At 35.6% G+C, this 19,439-nt stretch overlaps 2 protein-coding genes across 3 annotated transcripts; both read right to left on the bottom strand.

Annotated features, from left to right (window-relative positions):
- Positions 1-21: 21 nt before the first annotated feature.
- Positions 22-10,119, bottom strand: slc35f3a (solute carrier family 35 member F3a). Of its 2 annotated transcripts, none has more exons than XM_026276470.1 (8): positions 9,629-10,119; positions 7,486-7,694; positions 4,172-4,517; positions 2,858-3,077; positions 2,558-2,683; positions 2,215-2,407; positions 1,893-1,982; positions 22-934 (listed from the first exon to the last, which is right to left on the bottom strand). In XM_026276470.1, exons 1-8 carry the CDS (start codon positions 9,685-9,687, stop codon positions 684-686), a joined length of 1,494 nt encoding a protein of 497 aa, XP_026132255.1. In that variant the 5' UTR covers positions 9,688-10,119; the 3' UTR covers positions 22-683. The 2 variants fall into 2 exon arrangements, with proteins under 2 accessions (XP_026132255.1, XP_026132257.1); XM_026276472.1 differs by lacking the exon at positions 9,629-10,119 and adding an exon at positions 7,764-8,215 and having other exon boundaries at positions 23-934.
- A 1,117-nt stretch (positions 10,120-11,236) lies between these two features.
- On the bottom strand, positions 11,237-16,561 carry LOC113111585 (potassium channel subfamily K member 1-like). The gene is made up of 3 exons (XM_026276469.1): positions 15,777-16,561; positions 13,662-14,057; positions 11,237-13,067 (listed from the first exon to the last, which is right to left on the bottom strand). Exons 1-3 carry the CDS (start codon positions 16,129-16,131, stop codon positions 12,802-12,804), a joined length of 1,017 nt encoding a protein of 338 aa, XP_026132254.1. The 5' UTR covers positions 16,132-16,561; the 3' UTR covers positions 11,237-12,801.
- Positions 16,562-19,439: the final 2,878 nt, after the last annotated feature.

The following is a 19,439-nucleotide window of genomic DNA, read 5'->3' as shown; positions in this document are numbered from 1 at the left end:
CCATCCATCCATGTTTCTAGTTATATTAAGGAATGCGACAATATGCATAGGATATACATTCATTATTTATTATTGCTATTAAGAAGTAACAAATATCCTTACAAAGGATTACATTTAAGCCTTAATTCCACAGGAATATATGAACCAAGTATTGCCACTGAAAGAGATATAATGCTAGATATTATTCTGAGGAATCTGTGGGTTTAGCCTTTCTTTCAGATTATATAAGGCCATAACACTGTCAAAAATGCAGAGTATAGAGAACCAGTATGAGATTACAGTTCATATCAGAAGTATTATGTTATGCTGAAGAGTGTGACAATGTGTCAGCAGTGGGGATACTGGCAATAGCCTATACAAAGGTACTTCATTCAACACACGAAGCTACAATGAAATATACAAATCTACACATTTCCACAACTCTCACACAGTGGCACTTTAAAATGAATCAAAAGCGTGCTCATAATTAACTCAATAACTGTGTAACAGGTGAACCAACTGAATCCTAAAGCTCTGCATAGAATTATATTCCGATCTTTAGTACCCTCCTTTACGGATCTCTAGCAACTTTCATCTGTCTAATCAATCAGTAATGATGTGCAGTACATCGAAATTGCCTCATAAATGAGGAAGACAGTCATTTGGTGCACGTTGGGAGCTTCTGCAATGAATAAAATGCAGAGTCAGTGGATGCTGGGAGTAGTTGTGGAGTTGCAGTTCTTGGCCTCTCTCGGCCTGATGTGAAGCGTCTCTGAGTGTTTGTCTCTGACGCTCTCTTGTGGTTCTTCTCGGTTGTACAGCATTGATCGTAACTGTGGCAGACTCTGGTCCCAGTCCTCAGGCAGTAAGAGCAAAAGGAAGCCCAAACAAATGATGGACACCGCAATGATGCGTACACTGTTGAGCTGGATCTCACACATGTAGCGATCTATGACTGGAGTATGAAAGATGTTCAACATGTTGAAACACCAAGATGCTAATGTAATCAGGGCTATTTGGAACATATGAAATCTGTGATATTTACACTACATTTTTTTATATAGTTTAATACTTAATACTCAGCAAGGATGCATTAAATTGATCAAAAGTGACAACATTTATAATGTTGTAAAAAAATATATTTCAAATAAATTCTAATTATTAGAAAATAGGTTTGTTGGTTTCCACAAAAATATGAGACAGCACAACAGGTTTCTACACTGTTAATAAGAAGAAATGTTTCATGAGCACTAAATTAGCATATTATAATGATTTTTTTACAGGTCATGTGACACTGAAGACTTGAGTTATGGCTGTAGATTCGAGATCAAAGGAATAAATTATTTTTAATGGTTATCTTAATTGTTAAGAAAATATGAATACTTATACTAATATGAGTAATTAACTGCACTAATATTACTGTTTTTGTATTTATTTGTATTTTGCTATTTGCTGTTTTTACTGTATTTTTTGATCAAATAAATGCAGCCTTGGTGTGCATAGGAGACATCTCTCATATTACTGAACCCAGACTTGAACAGTAGTTTATACTATGGGGTAAAGGAGTAAAATAATAATTTAAAAAGTCTTTAAGTCAGAAATAATTTATTCCTCCTCATGTTGTTCCAGACCTGTATGGCTTGCTTTCTTCCGTGAAACACAAAAGGAAATGTTTAACAGGATGCTGATGCTGACTTTTTTTTATACAATGGAAATAAATGGTGATCAAGGGCTGTTAAACTCCAAGAATAACACCCACACCCAACATTGACGACCCCTGGTCAACAATTACAGTCAATGTAAAGAAAAGTTAACATAATGCCTAACATCACCTTCTGTGGATTACAGAAGAAAGGCTCATTTCTAACAACATGAATCTTTACAAAAAAACAACTGGCTCTATTATGACTCACCAGCATTGAGAGGCACACTGAGGACGACGCCAAGAGAAATCAGAGTCGGAAGTGTTATCAGAACACCAAAATTCAAGAGGAAGTTGAACACTAAAGGAGCAGCCAAAGAAAAGAGTCAGAAGTGAAACATATTAACAGTGGATTTGTTTCTTACAAACACACAGCTTTTCACTTCAGGAGACGTTAACTGCTAGACTGGAGTCATCACTTGTGGATTATTGTGATATTTTACCAGTTGCTTGAACTCTCATTCTCATGGCACACATTCAATCTGTGTAGATAAGAGAAGTTTGTGTCTGTGTATTTGTGTCCATCCTCTTACCCAGCAGAAGAGCGGACATGCCACAGATGCTTGGCCATGGCAAATCTCGAGGTGAAACAAAGTCCTCAGCCCCCATGAGAAGCAGGATCAAAGGAACAGCGCTAATGAAGACCAAATTTGCTCCACCGAGGACAGTAAGATACACAGCTGCTTCACCCAGTTTTGCACTACCCAGAACAAGCTTGAACAGAACCTGAAGAAATATATTTACACTTATGGATTTCTCTACAGCCAAAGAGAGTATTAAATAATTACACGTTCATTTTAAACATTTCTGAAATAGCAGGTCATTGGTGTATGACAGTCTAAAATGTGTTTGTTGTGCTTTGAAATCCCATCTTACTTTGTATATGGCTGCTGTTGATGCAGAACCAACCACGAGGGAGATGCCTATCACAGAATAGCTGTGGAAACCATCGGCATATGTCATCATAACAATGCCCCCAATGGCTAAGATGGCTGCCACAATCTGTGATTAGATAGAGCAAAGTACATTATGATAAAAAAGTAAAAATCCATTATAGACTTAATTGCAACTAAGCATAATTAAAGCTTTTTATAGATCAATATATATATATATATATATATATATATATATATATATATATATATATATATATATATATATATATCAAAGACTCACCCGCACTCCCATAAAGCGATCCCGCAGGACTATCCAGGATATTAGGAAGGCAAAGGCACGACTACAGCAGAAAAGGGCACAGGCATCAGTGGCAGGGATTCTGCGAAGGCCTTGCAGGTACAGGTAGCTGGTGAGAGTCCACAGCACTCCAAAAGGAGCTACGCGAGAGAGCAGCATCCTCAGTGACAGCACGTCATCTCCCAGGAACTGACAGCACTCTCTGTCGTGAATCCACACATATGCAAATAATGTATCACACTGTAATTTATCATACCCGCATTTCCAATACACATTTATGTAACAGAGTGCAAAATGTTTAGATTCTATTGATATTAAAGATGTTTGATCTAAAGTCTAGTTCTTAATTTTCTAAATAATTAAATATTCAAGTCAATAATCAAGTCTTATGCAAAATTATTTTGTAGATGCATATCTATAAATGAATCTCTTTACAGTATAAAACTTATATTTTGATAGATTTTTTTGACATTGGAGTGAAAAACAAAACAAAAACAAATGTCTAACACCACCATATAAAGGTTTAGGTTCAGTAAGCTAAAAAAGAGAAAATAAATAATAAAAAAAAGAAAAATAATAATTTTATACAGCAAGGACACGATAAACTGATTTAAACAGAGTATAGACATTTGCAGTATAAAGTAAACTAGTTCTTTTGAAAATGATTATTTACATACACAAATATGTTGTGTTATGGTGTTTGGCTTAGCGTCTTAGCATCTGATAAATGACAAATATATATATATATATATATATATATATATATATATATATATATATATATAAATTTTTTTTTTTCCAAAATTAGCAAAAAAAAAGAAGTCAAATAATTTTTGTATCCTTGTAATTGAAATGATGACTGCAATAAAATGTGCACATTGAAACATGGAACTTATGAAGTAAATAGGTTTTGATTTTATGATGATTCTACAAAGCAGACCAAGTAACTAGATGAACATTACAAGACCAGCTATCCAATTAAGGAAACCCGGCTTTCATTAAATTACACTGACTTACAAAATTCCTGCTCAGTTAAACTTTAAAAATATTTTGTGCTGAACTCACAAAAGGCGAAAAAATGCCATGGGACATTGTTAATGAAATTAGGTTAGTGTCAAGTCCTCTAAGCAGCCTAGCCCCAAAAACCTGCAAAGTCAACAAAAGGTGTTTGCATAAAACCGAACTATTACACGGTGCAAAAATTTTTGCAAAGAGTTCTCATTTTGAAATGCGGTGAAGTTTCATAGGTCACACTGTCAGATCTCCTTGCATGAAATGAAACACAACCCGTCTCACCTGAAGCGCTGTCTGGGAGTCTGTCTGTCCTTGCAACAGCACAGGTGACCCAGGTAGTAAAGAGGGAAGATGGCACAGTTCCAGGAAGTGGAGAACCAAGTGAGGGTGAATGGGACATTCAAGCGTCCGACAGTTATTTTGGCCAACTGAGTGCAGCCTGTCCAAGAAACGCAGATGCAGATCACGACAGCGACACCCCACAGTGCCCTGCGCATGTGGACTGCAGTCATATGCATGCAGCAGCAAAGTCTCTGCAGTCTGTTCCCACAATCTGATTTGACTGTATCTGAGGCAGAATGGCCATCTATCTTCACTTCCACCTTCTCGCTGTTGGGCTGGTCCTCCCCTTCAGATACAGACAATATAATTGCATAATACAAAGCCATAAGTAGAGCCATCAGCATTTAATCACATCAACCCCTCATTTTTTAGCAATAAATTTCCATACAGAACATACAGGTGAAATTTGAATAACAAAAATGACACTGACAAATCTGAAATGCAGTACATAAGAGATACGTAATAATATAATTTCAGTACTGTAACTTTAGCAGGACAACTCACAGGAAGCACCTTTGTAATGTTGAAAACATCTGAAATTCAAACAATGCTCTGGAGTCAGTAGACATTAAGCACTTTTTTAGGGCATTGTTTTTTTTATCATAATAAAGTATGTAATTATAGATGCACTATTATTTAAAATGTTGTGGTCGGTAAGAATATGTTAATGTTTATAAAAGAAGTCTCTTACTGTATGTAAAATATAGTTACAACTGTGAGATATATATATGTATATGTATATATATATATATATATATATATATATATATATATATATATATGTATGTATGTATATATGTATATATATATATATATATATATATATATATATATATATATATATATATATATATATATACAGTAAGATACTTCTTTCAAAAACATTAACAAATTCTATATGTTCTTTTTATTTTATTTTATTTAATAAAAATTTAAAAATATATATATTCTTTTTTTTATTTTATTTTTTAAGAAATACAGTCAAAGTGTTATTAGGGTGGAAACAGACATCTATATTTGTGGCATAATGTCAGTTATCACAGACCAGATTTCTGACTTGTCCTTACACTTTTTTTGAAGTAAGACATAGTTATACAACATTATCAAGCAAGATACAATAACATTAGTTTGCATGAAGCAATACGCAAGATATATGTAGAGTGTATTGCTGTCCATGGTACTGAAGATGCAACGTAGTTTTCCCTGCTATATATATATGCATTAATTTGATTACAAATATTCTAATTTCCCTTTTGTATACCATACTTTTGCCCCTTATGGCCTGTAAGAGGACATTTAGCATGTAATGTCAAGAACCTGCCTGATCTGTAGGACAGAACTGTCAGTGCAAAAATGACAAGGAGGCAGACAGACTGTTCCCTAGAAGCAGTCAGTCAACAGAACAAGTGTCTCATTATCATAGTCACACAACTGACCAAAGTTTGGGAAAGTTAATAATGTGATCTGTGTGCCAGCTCAGTGCTGCAAACATCTATCAAGCTATCAGTTTGAAGGTGATGGTGAAGTAGTTAAAGAATTGACTTTTAAATTCAACCCTATACAGTGACAATATGTGAAATAAAACCATACTGACCTGCCCAATTACAATTGTGAAATGAAAATGTATGGGCTAAATGGATTGCACAAATCAATCAAATCCATTTATTTGGCATTTATGGGCAGGTTCAATGAACATCCATCTGACTATCTCTCCATCGACTGCTGTATGATGTTAAACAGCAATGTCAAACCATTGATTTTATTGCACACAAGTGCCAGAGCTGGAGGAATTATTTTCTCACTATTACATTTTAAAGATGCTCTGTTGCATCATCTGAACTCCAACATTGAGAATGGATGATCTACTTACTTCAAATGCTCTAAACAAAAGTCTCAGAATTTTTACTTTACTACTAAGCATTATTTTGGAACAATCTGTTAATACCGAATATTTGTATCTGTTGCAACTGCATTCACAGAAGACTTTTTACTTCATTACAATTTCATGTAGACTAGTATAACATCGGTAAAGTATATGTTATACTGTCACTATGTCATCTTTCCTCATCAATATAAAAATAAAATCAGATTTTTTTTCTTAATCCCAATGTGACTAACTAAATTTAATTTATGCATGAGAGTGCACACAAATCTTATGCTATGATGCAGTCAGTGGAGGAATGGAAATGAGAGAGACCTCATCTGCCCCTGATGACTCAGCAAAAAACTGGGCTCTGACTCAGTTACCTTCTCATGCATAGTAGAATAACTGACAGAGCTGCAAGTCGTAAATCAGGCTACTGTGCTCAGCTCAAATACAACAATAGATACATCAGGGGTCCCATTTGCTAAACGGATATCTTTATCTTATTTTTTCACTAAAAGGGATCATAATTTTTTTTTCCTGTGTAAGTATTTACATATAGAAATAACTGAAGGGGCTCTTTGTTTACAAATTATCTGACTCAGCTGTTTATCAAATGGGTGATAGATTTTGTCGCCTATGCCATGGTCAACAGTATTTTACAAAGAAATATTTGTGCGTGGGGTTGCAGAGGAGCTCAAATTGATGCAGGGGTGTGAAGTTGGTCTTTGATGGATGTGTTTACATCATAAAGCATAGATTTTCCGCTCTCATATAAAAAAATAACAAATAAAAAACATCAAAGAATGTATAGATGGGACTAGCAACTTTGATGAAAAGCAAGAAGAAACAATTCTTGCTGTAAGATTTAAGCCACATTTAAATTTTTAATGAAGGAGTTAATCAGATCTTTTCAAGTGTCAAGCAATGCAAAGTACATCTAAGCAACAGACTTACATATGCATGTAAAAGTTAAATAATGCAATATAATGAAATTCATGTAATACTATTTTATTTCTATATACTGTAGTATAATTTAAAAGTGAAAAGTATATCTTAAAAATTTTAATTCTGTCATCATTCCCTCACCCTTACTAACCTGTCTACATTTCTTTCTTCTATGGAACACAAGAGAAGATATTTTGAGGAATTTTCATGATCTGGTTACCAAACATTCTTCAATATATTTTTATGTTTCAAACATGAACATCATACCAGTAAGTTGAGGTGAGTAAACCATGAAATAATTTCCATTTTTGGTTGGATCCCTTTAAGGGGAAAGAACCATATGGGCACCCTTTTAGTTCTATGCCCTAAACTACTTTACTCCTAAACTATTCATTAAATTCTTTACATTTTAACTTATTAAAACAGCATAAATCAAGTGTACCTCTATTAGATGCGTTCCAGGACTCATAGTAACCAGTGATCCTCAGGATCCGCTCTTCTATGGATGCATTGTTGATGTACTCGACCGATCTCGATGACTTCAGTTCTTCACTTAGATCTTCGTCAATGACGAGGGCTTTCAGCTGGCTGATCTGAGGACTGATGTCTGACAGGCGGCGCGGACTCATGTCTGAAGTCTTCCTCATTCCTCTGAAGTTAAAGAAGAGACAGCAGAGCACAATGGATCTCTGTGGAAACGTATAGCTTAGAAGAACCAACCTGCGTGTAAACACACCGTCCACAGCGGAAACTAGAGGCACGACACGACGCAACGCGACAAAACGCCGCCAATCAATGTGTACAAAACTATGAGTGTGCGCGCGGCGCGCAAGCGTTTTTAGTTGAACTTGCAGTTGCGTTGAACTGCTGTCCTACTGTGTTAACTTGTTTATGGTACAGCCAACTGCAAGCTAGACGAAGGCATTTAAACAGATTAAAAGGATGCTCACGCGCTCATTTTTATTTATTTATTTATTTGTGGCCATGAAATGCATCCAGAAACTCAATCTGAGGTGTTCTGTTTCTTTCAGTACTCTGATAAGCCCATTTAAATAAGCAGCTATAGAATCATTGTAAAAAGTCAGAAGGAGATCCAGAGCAGCACTGCCGCCGACACGACCACCTGTGCACGCACGGCGCATGCGCAGACACCCTCTCTAAGTTATGAGCTTCAATTCCACCAGTACTGCTGGAGTTATCCACGTCGACCACCAATAAACTCTTTTTAAAACACACCTTTCACACTAATTTAATTTGGTAAGCAACAATATGTGCATAATTCCTTAGAAAACATTTTAAAGTCATGAGCATTCAGTGGTAGACTCGTGTCTAACTATACAGAATATCTCTAGCTATACATACATATTGCATTATTATACGCAGAAACAAAAACTGTTGGCTCACTAACTGTACTAAGACTAGTTTTTATGATAATTTCTACATACTTCCTGTTTTGCTCTTGTTACACACATTAAAGTTAGCATGCTTGGTATCTTTCTTAGGTGAACAGGTAAATTGCAGCAAACACCGCAGCACAGCCCATCTGTCTGGCACAGCAGAGATTGCAGGGTGTTGCAGGGGAAAAGAAGGAAACTGGCCAAGAGTAGATAAGCAAGGAAGTGGCTTTGTGTGAACAACCCAGGAAGAATGCATCTGTTTTCACTGGGTCTTTCAGTATCTTTAAATTAGCTTTAAATATGTTTTAGACCCATCCTAATACACATATGCAAAATCTAATAATGTAATTGCTCATGATATGCATTAGATTTTTACATTTCAGATGAAAACAAAAGTATTTTTTTGTCCATCTTGGGTGTTTTCCAAGATGTTGCAATGCAATAACGAATGCGCTCTGTAATGACATAAATCTTGCTATGTGCTTATGAGCATTTTTTGGATGGCTGCATATTATTCGGACCACCAAATTTCTAGGACATTTTTGTTCCTACGTAAACCTGGGGTCAATTTAATGTCTATTTAATCCTTCCATGTATGTAGATAGCCTATGAGATTTGATTGTGGACAGGGGCGAAAATCTTATTTTTGATCACCAAGAAAAGTATGATGACAGCAATCTTATCAACAAGCCACCCAATTTGACAAATCATTCATGTCATTATTTACATTAGCATACCAAATGCATAATTACATTTCTAATTCTAATATGAGAAATTATAAGCAAGCACCATAAGGTATGGTAATTTTCATACTTAATGTACGTGTGCTAGTTCATAAATAAATGCACCTTATATTCAGTACATAGTATATAGTATCACATGTAATCCATTATAGTTTATGGCATTTTCATTGATGATCTTAAAAAAAAAACTTTTTTAATTTCCAATGCATATTATAACCTGTACATAAACAAAATTGTTGGTTTGAAAAACCCTGTAAAAATGCTGTCTATTATAAAACCAAAAACAAAACAAAAAATATTTCTAAATTAGACTGCAGTGCAAAGAACTGTAACACTATGCTTGGTAATCAAATGTGTCTTCTTAAAAGCATCATTATGCCATTAGATCATTAAACTGTCACTCATATTAGCTTTTCCGCACTTAATCAGATGTAAAATGTTCTACCTGTCTTTCGGAGGACACTGTTGAACACAGGGCGCAGGAGTCTCGTCCTCTTTCTGCATTGCGCCGGCACATCATGTGTGGGGATCCTGTCCCTGCAGCTTCACGGTCCACAGCCAGCTTTTGAAAGATGGCTAGCAGTGGGGGTGTGAGCCACTGTGTGTGTTTCTGTGTGTGTGGTGAGCGAAGGGGAGTTCATTGTAACTGGTTGGCACCTATCGATCGGAAGGGCCGTCTCCACCCCAGCACAAGCCCCAGTCAGGTGACCTGTGCTTAGCTAAGCAAAAACTTCTGACAGTGCCATCAATACCCTCCCGACACCTTCCACCGGAGAACGCCGGTGGGAGAATCCATGAGGTCTGCACTCCATGTGCTTAACTCAAAATTGAACTTGGCACACACTGTAGCGGGACTTGACATCTAATGAGGCAGACTGGCTTGGATAAACACAGGCCATGGGAGAGAGAGTTTAATAGAAAAATCTTGGGTGAGAACTATCGAAGCGCTCTGGTGCAGATTATTCACATTTACCTAGGACACACCAAAGGCAAGGTTAAAAAGGAGACATTTATAAATAACAACTGCAAGAATTCAATAGTTTGTTCTCTTCAAGGACAATAGTAGAGTATTACATGCCCCACAGGACAAGATGACACTTCCTTTTTTATCTCTTAACCATAGATGGTTCTTAAACTCATTTCAACACATTTAATAAATGGGTATGGATAGGTTCAATTATATAATTTTGTGTTTCTGGAAAATAGTTATGTATAACATTGCATTATGCTGAATTATGATTTCTATTTTTTAATGGGGTATCTGTGGAGTAAAAATACTGTTTTTATTTTAAGGTTAAAAGGTAAAATTAGACTATTGGGCTAGCATGGCTCCCCCATGGGTTAACTATTCAGTAATTCAATAAATTATATGTACATTTTAGACATCTTTGCTGTTCATGCAGTGTGAAATGATTCAGTTTTATTTCAAAGTGTTGCTACTATGACGTTACTTTCAATTTTTTATATTAATATGATATATTTTTTCAATATAATAAATAAAATAATATATTATACACACAATTATTAACAAGTAAATTCTCAAATAAGCCATACAAAATAGCTTTATCTCTGTACAAAACATATAATTTCCCATAGGGAAGAAAACTCATGAGATTTCTTTAATATCTTGTTCTTTCTCCTAAATAGCAATGAGACCGAAATAAGTTCAAATGGAGATTATCGATCTTGCACTTATTTAAATTAATTTAAATATTAGCTACAATATTCACATTAATATTGAGCTCTGTACTTTAACTGTTTAACTATTTTAATTTTTATGACAAAAATCTCATATAACGTCAATACCTCTATAGTCTTTATAATTAAACATTACAGAGACCTCCATCAAGGTTTGAAAGGAAAATAAAATTGCCATCTAAATAATAGAATTGGCATCATTCATTCATTCAATGCTTCATTCATCAATACCTAAACCAACAGATATTAACATGAAATAATTCCATATATACTCAAAAAGAGCATTTTCCCAAGATACAAAGGAATTGTTCACCTTTGGAGAAGACCTGAAATATAACCTCTAATATTGCCTCATCGAATTCTGAGATGATAATGTATGTGACATTTAGATGAATATCTATGGGAACTCAAGAAGGTCTCTTATAGTTTCATGTGCTCAACTTATTGAAATGTGTCTTGGTCAAGTTTAACAAGGTGAGCACAGCTGCAGGGCCTTGTTAACATAACCTCGGCTCAATTTCAGCACCACTATTACAGGATGGCATCAGATTGACTTTCAAACAGCAGAGTAAATATCTCTTTTAACAGCACTGAGCAGGCATCCTGTTAACAGACTGTCCAGCTGCTCAGGGGTTTAACACACCTATATAGACACACAAAATGATCAAAGTAAACAACTCTGAGAGGCGAAGGAGGTGTGTTTGGATTTGAGGTTCGAGGACAAGATCAGTTTGATTCACATTGATTACATTTGATGTGTGCTGCAAGTTCTATTTTGGTTCTTATGTACAGCGTCTTGCTACTCACACAATATAATTACAACATCTACAGAATAACCAAAATCTCCAGTTTATTCTGTTTAGTTAAAGTGCGACTTTTGACATGTGCAATAATTCAAATTCAAATATAAAAACCAAAACTACAAATTAATGATAAAATAATATTAATTTCCTTCAGCAATATACCCAATCACTCATTAGATCGTACTGATGCACTGACTCATGTTCTTGACTTACAATACAGCAGTACACTCTGTGCACAACAGCACCTTTAGGTGGTGGACAATGTCTAATGCAACTGCAGAAGATCCAAGATGAATAAAGCTGTAAACATAAAGAAATTACATAAAATACATATTTTGGATTGTCTGATGCCTCTACTAAAAATATACATATTTTAAATTCCCTTAATGAGTTAATTCGCAGTTTGCAGACTTTGAATAGAGTTAAGGCTGGAATATACTATACAGTTGTGCTCCTTATTGCTGACAAATGAAAACAATGTGTTCTAAAATCGGCAACAAAATATCAAACATTTTATATTCTCAGATTGGATGGAATTTTAAGTCTGTGCCCATCATACATTACACAATTTTCAGTGAAATCTATCGACTCTGACTGCCTAAAATCAGACTGATAGCATTGACTTGTCCTGACAACAAATCATGCAGTGTATTCTGGTCTTAAGCAATATCTACAAATTTAGTAAACTGAAAACATGATTTCCATTAATACAACTATAATACAGGATATGGATCCCTGCATGTCACCTAACAAGAACAGCATATGAATTATGTAATGCTAGTCTATGACCACTTACCAGTTAAATATTTATAAATAGAAGTCATGGATGGATTTATCATTTACATACACACGCCCACACAAAACCCTGGTCACAAAATGTTTTTCTGTTCAGCAATAGCATGAACCATTATGTCCTATGATATTAAGTATTCTAGAAATTCATACAATTCTTTTCCACATTACATTACCTTGTGTTTCAAGTATTCATATCTATGGAAGGTTTCAGTTAACCTGACAGCAGATTACACTAATAAATTACAATACATTTATGCTCTTAGCAGAGATGTTTCAGAAACATTGATGTGTCAGGTTTCTGGACATAGAATTTTAGGATGCATCATCGGTCCATTGGTCCATTGGAGGTAGTAGTAGGTGAGGCAGAGACAATGTCACCAGGAAACATATCAGTTTTATCCTCCCTAAAAGAGGCTGCTCGGTCAGACACAGAGGCGAATGAGAGGTGATCATGATCCACAATGTTTAGCTGGTCTTCTGTTTTTTCTTTTCTCAGGTAGAATATTTTCCTGAGCTTCTTCAGCTGCTGAAGTTCACAGAAGGTTTCCAGAACCACCAGCATCGCGATCAAGCCCAATATCAGGTACACTGTAGGAGAGAGGCAGGTGGGGTTAAAGAGGGCCAGAGAGCCTTATGGGTCAGTGGTGATACTACAGGGGTGTTATGAAAAATGTATGTTTAAAAAATGTCACAGTGCAAAGGCTAAGTTAACAAAGCAACCTAAGATAAAGTCCAAACAAAGTTAAAGCAACTACAGTTAAAGTCCAAAGTTAAAGTTCTGCTACTGTACATCTTTAATTGTTTCTATTACATACCATTCAAAAGTTTGGGGTCAGTTCATTTTTCTTTTTATTATTATTAAATTATTTCTAATGTTTATCAAAATGCATTTACTTATTCAAAAGTCAAGAATGTTAAAAATGGTTAAAAAATATATTTCAAATAAATGCTGTTCTTTTGATCTTATGAAAGAATGCTGAAAAAATTGCATTATGCAATCTATAAAAATGTCAACAGCATAACCATCTAAATGCAGCATGAGCATAAAAGCCTTTGTTCAAACCCATTTCAAAAACTTTCCAATCCTAAACTTTTAAACAGTAGAGCATGTCTAAATGCAAGAAAGTAAAAATCTAATGTATATATGTACATAAATAATGTTTAAATGAACTGTGCACTTACATGTAATGCCCAATTTGTAGAGTTCTCTGAACCTCTGATGGTAGCCCTCTCCTGGTACATAGTCGCCTAAGCCAATAGTACTAAGAGAGACGAAGCAGAAATAGAAGGACTCCAGAAAATTCCAGTCCTCTTCCAGTACTGAAAAGATGATGGCAGGTATGAGGAAGAAGCAGGAGAAGGTTATAATGGCCAGCAGGGAGGCGTGCAAGGCGGCCAGCAGAGGTTTGGACATGCCCCAGCGCCGGTGCAGGTACTCCACGGGCCTGCGGGTACTGAACTCCATGATCCTCTGGACCACTGCAGTCAGGAACAGCAAGGTGAAGGGGATTCCCACCACTGAGTAAATGATGCAGAAGGCCTTACCACCATCTGAGAGAGGAGCGGCATGGCCATATCCTGGAAAAAAAAACAAAAAAACACATGAAGCTCTTTGAAGGGGTCTTTTCATTTCACAGGTTGATTTTTTCCTGTGGGTTAAAGGTCATAAAAATGTATACAACTAAAAAAGTACTCAAAAATTAAATGTTTCTAGATGATGAGCTTGTAAGAGAGCGACACTGGTTGGGAGACATTGCATTGTTGTGAACTCCTTAATTAAAACACTGTTGGATTGTGATTGTATTTATGATTACTACACTGAAGAAAAATATAAAAAAAAACAATTAGTTTTCATCCAAAAAAATTATTAAGAAATAGCAAGTAACACATTGAATTTTACAAGAAATTTGTAAAACATACTCCAATAAACTTAAAAAAATAATTTACAGTCTACAGTATAGTGATTTTCAGGCTGTAATTGTGTATAAAGCATAATAGTAACTGTAAATATGCATTTAGCCTAATCGTGACATTTAATGTTTAGATATTTGAGATTCATTATCACTGGGCTAGTTCTGGATATTTTTGACTGCCCCGGCAATTTTTGTTTTGCAGACCTGGCAATCCTCATCTAATCTAGCATTTTACAGAAATTAACCAGTTCATTTTGTTTTAAACACCATCCTAATCACACAAATGAAAAGTTACCAGGAATATCAAGGGTGTAAATATGTAAACATATTTATTTTGCTTTATTTGTAAGAGTGTCTTAATAAATACAGTAACATCTCTAAAAATTGACTTGTGAAGATAATCATCATCATTAATACAAAAAGATTCAAAAGTGCACCAATTACAATTATGTTTTGTCTATAGTATTATATAGTGTATTTTGGTATCATATTTTTTGCTGCTTTTTGGTTTATGTTTAATAGATCCTGATGTTAATGTTACTGTTATTAATATAATAGTTATTAACAGTTATAGTTATTAATAGTAACAGTAAACTGCATAACATTGCTGGTCATTTGAAACAATGAAGCCCATTGTAAGCAATTTGGTCTATGTAGAATAATACTTTTTTTCTAAAAGACTTATATATTTGTGTTTCATGTGTTTGTATATTATTTTGCAGAAGTGCTGATTATTTATTTCTGTAAAGCTTGTTTAAAGACCAAATAAATTACTGCAAATTTTTTCTTAGAAGGATATGCTAAATACATTGTTTGTGTGTGTAAAATTCCCAGAGTATCCTAATTTATTTAACTTATTTATTTTCCCCTTTGCAGTATGTTAAGATAAAATATTATTTTCCTTTATTCATAGTCTGTAAAGTTTGTACAAGATCTTAATATATTGCAAGGCCCATAAAGCTTTGTTGACTTTTGACTCATTATGAAGGAAGGGAGAGAGACTGTTCTAACCCATTAAACACAGTCGGCAGGTCTCACCCTGTTTCATCCTTGTTTTAAAGCATATTTAGTCCATATAAAAATATTATTATAATTGTTGGGCTGTTTAAAAAGGCCACATCACCCTGTACAAGCTTTTGAACCTTCACATGCGTCAGCTAATGCTTTTATCAGAGATCTCGGAGAGGACAGGTCGACCTTACAAACTAAACGACACCACACCGGTTTTTTTTCTACCATTGCAGCCGCTCTAATGATAGCAAAGAAGGATTTACAGGACTACAGACAGTAAATTATATCGTGTAAATCAACAACTGGGTTAGAAGAACACAACAACAGTCCAGTTATGGTTATTTAACGCTGTCAAGAGAAAGTCTGTTCTCACCTGTCGTGGTCAGCACAGTGCTGGCGAAGAAGAGGGATGATGTGAAATCCCAGTTCCAGTTATCAGTAGCGTTATTGAGAACCGAAACACCGTAATTACTCGCCTCTAAAGCCCTGGTGAGGAACTCCTCCAGTTTTTCTTCGGACATACATTCATTATCATTTAGAAACTGCTGCTTCACGGTCCGAAGCTCTTCCCGAAGCTGCTCTTCATACGGCAGCTCCACCGCAGAAAACACTAAAGTACCGAATATCAGATATAACACATACACCAATACCAAAACCACGAAATACCACGTAGACTTGTAACCGTCTATGACACGCAAACACGAACTTCCAGACAGACACTGAAGCATTGTCTCTGCGGGAGAATGAATACAGGTAACGTTAACTTAGAAAAAGAGAGCAAAGACTCAACAAACTCAACAAAACAGCAGTCTTTAGATTATAATTTCCTGTTTGTCCCCGGCCGGTGTCGAGGAGCTGATGTGACGGATGATTGATCGCGAAAAGTTTACTAATCGTACTATGGCGAATAGTTTTATAAATATTAATGAATCCACCATTCGCCTGTAGAAGGTAACAACAACGTCCGCGCTGCTCAATTAATATTTATAAGACGAGGCATCGCCATTGGATGGTTACAACGGGCGTCAGAGGTATCTGATGAATATTCATGAGATTGCCTTCGCTGTAGTAGGATTTATATTTTTGCGTCACGCTTGTCTTGTTTCTCCACGCCTCACCTTACGCAGGTCAGCTCTATTCATTACAGTTATCACGGTAGGGCGCACCCAGTACGGTAAACCTGAGTAATTTGCGTTTAGAAGACAGATAGAGTTAAGCAGCTGTCTCAATGAGAGGACACTATAAGCTAAATGAAAGTGACCCAGTGTCAGCCGCAACTGCTTCAGAGACATACATATTCTGTTACTTGGTAGAACAGGTTTGACCAGGTGATGATAGGATGGTCTTAGGGGATGACAAAAGATTTGAAAAGTGACCTCAAACAAAAGTGTTGTTGGAGCTTCCCATGTTTCCTCCTGTATCAAAAAGCTTTCATGTGTAGCAATGAATGGCCAAAACTCTTGTCTGGTTTCTGTGAAGGGCAGTAGTGAAGTGGTCTTTCTGCATTAAAGAGTTCAGTGACCTGTTTCAGTCTATCATCTGATCAATAAATGTAAATGAAGCCAAGCCAGAGTAGCTTAGGAAAGCACCATGTAAAAGTATCATAAAGGTTTATATAACTATATTTCTAATTTCTTGAATCCATTAGCTGTATGACAAACAAAATGTCATAATGAGATCAATATGATTGACAAATTAATCATTTAGACTGGTTTTGCTATTCAACTGATATATTCCACTAAAGAGAACTATTCAGTCACAAAACTTGAAATTGCCAGTTCATGGTTTCTGATTGAAATTTTATTTTGAGTCAGAAATATTAAATACAAGACTGAATAATTCATATGTGAATCAAACTGATCTTGTCCTCGAACCTCAAGAAGAGCTAGGAGGGATGTCAAGATTTTCATAAGAATAATGATGTAATTTATTCATTTCCTTACAAAAAGCTATTGTATGACTTCAGGGCACACAGAATTTGGCACACAAGTTGCATCAATCACTTTTATCATAATTTTATTCAGGTATGAGTTCAACAGCCCCTGTCCTCATTCACTTCAAAAATTCACCTTGCATGTTCCACAAAAGAATAAAACTCATGCAAGTTTGGAACAACAAATGTATTTATATTTTTTTTGGTGAGCTACCCCTTTAAAGCATCAGATTGTTTGCGTTTGGACAGTTTCTGCAATTTAAAAGCATCACTCCACCCTGCACAGGCATTACACAGCAGGAGATGATTATCTCAGTAAACAAGTCTGTGCACATTTCGGCGGCTGATGCACAATAGCAGTGGTTATTACATCGAAGATCAATAGACTGCGTACGTGGATAGTGTCACTGTGTGTCATAGCCTACTCAATTCTTTTTAAACATTTACTGTACAATGCTCTTGTTCACATTTAGTTTTAATGCCAGATTTCATGAGTGCCTGGACAGTCTGACATGACAGCTGTATTTCCTGTGCCTCTTGCCATTCTGCAGTTTTGCTGCATCATTGGATGACTGTATGCTTCATTTCTGGAACTGAACAGAAGTTACACTCTGAGAGCTTCCTTTTTTATATTCTGTTCTGCTCCTTTGGGTTATTTCTGGATGATCGAGTGAAATGTGAGACCTCTGGCCAGACCTGAGCGCCAATGTAGTCAAGGTTGTTGCTCTCAAACAGAGGCACACGGCCGTGACACAGAGCCAATGTTATTGTTACACTGCTAGTGACATGTTAAAACTAATCTGGTATGACTATTATTTACTTAAATGTCACTGACAATAAGATTAATAGGGAGTTATGTTACTGTAGTAGGAAATCGAATGATTCTGCACAATGAAGCTAACCTGATTTTTAAAATAAAAACATTAAATTATTTAACAAAATGTTAAGCTACTTTTTGTTTTGATAAACATGCACGAAATACAACAGAAAAAAAAGACATTAACACAATATTGGAAAAGACACATCCTTGCCAATATATTTAGATTTCTGGTTCAACGTGGGGTTTTCAGTAACTGAACTTTAAATTATTGCATTTGATCTCCTGAGTACTTAATATGCAGTAGCATCCTTTTATGCAAGCTCCTTTTAGGAACACTAGAGGGTACTGTGACTCCAAAAACTGGAAAAATCGTAGAAGTTAAGAAATTGTGGAAGTGTGGTGTTTCTAAGGTCAGATCCAGTCTTTGGAAAAGTGTCTAAAACCTGGTCTGGTTATTTTCCAGACCATGTTTTTTCAAAAGCATAGCAAACTCTTTCAGTTACCTTAACACTTATATTTGCATTCCTCTACTTTGAGTGGAACAAAAAATAGAAGTTTAAACCTGCCACATCTGTAGAGTTATAGTCCTTTAAAGTGCATCTAGAACACTGTCAATCTTACACCTGGGAATAATTTATCGCTCCTGTTTCACAGCCACAGACCTTTGATGTTTCTCGGTCTACTGTACTTCTCTGCCTACTGAGTAAGAGTTATATTTTAAAAGCTTGTGATTTCCATGTTTAGCCACTTTAAAAACAGAGGAAGTTGTTTGGTATGTTTTAAATTGTGTACTTTCTGTTTTACGAGGTTACCATCAGTTTATCACCTACCGCTTAAAGTCATTTTCACATGCTTATTCCATTATTCAAATAAGGAATGCTATTTCAATTACTCTCTTGTGCCTTAATAGTATTTTTTAGATCTCGTTAAGACTTGTGATATTTCTTACATCAAAGGAAGGACAGAGAATAAAGATTAATCGGTGGCTTTGTCAACACCTATGATCTACACCTGTGCGCATATAGGAACGGAGTAGCATAAATGCTTCAAAGCATTCCAACTTTGTTTTAGTGCTTCACAGAAGGCTGTTTTCTTCCAGTTACTGGCTTAAAGGAAAGACAGATGAAATGTCAACACGCACATAAGAACTAAATGTCCTGTTTGTTGAAAACAAGAACTTCCCAAAATCCAACTTGAGGTTACTTCATAAATCAAAGGAGATCATGTTGTTAGTCTCCACCTAACCTTGTCTTTAGTCTATCATTTGTCTCTGGCGTGGTACA

Source organism: Carassius auratus, chromosome 12, assembly GCF_003368295.1.
Source record: "Carassius auratus strain Wakin chromosome 12, ASM336829v1, whole genome shotgun sequence".
NCBI classification, from domain to species: Eukaryota; Metazoa; Chordata; class Actinopteri; order Cypriniformes; family Cyprinidae; genus Carassius; species Carassius auratus.
Note: the sequence above shows the minus strand (reverse complement) of the source record. Positions and strands in the feature narration are given on the sequence as shown.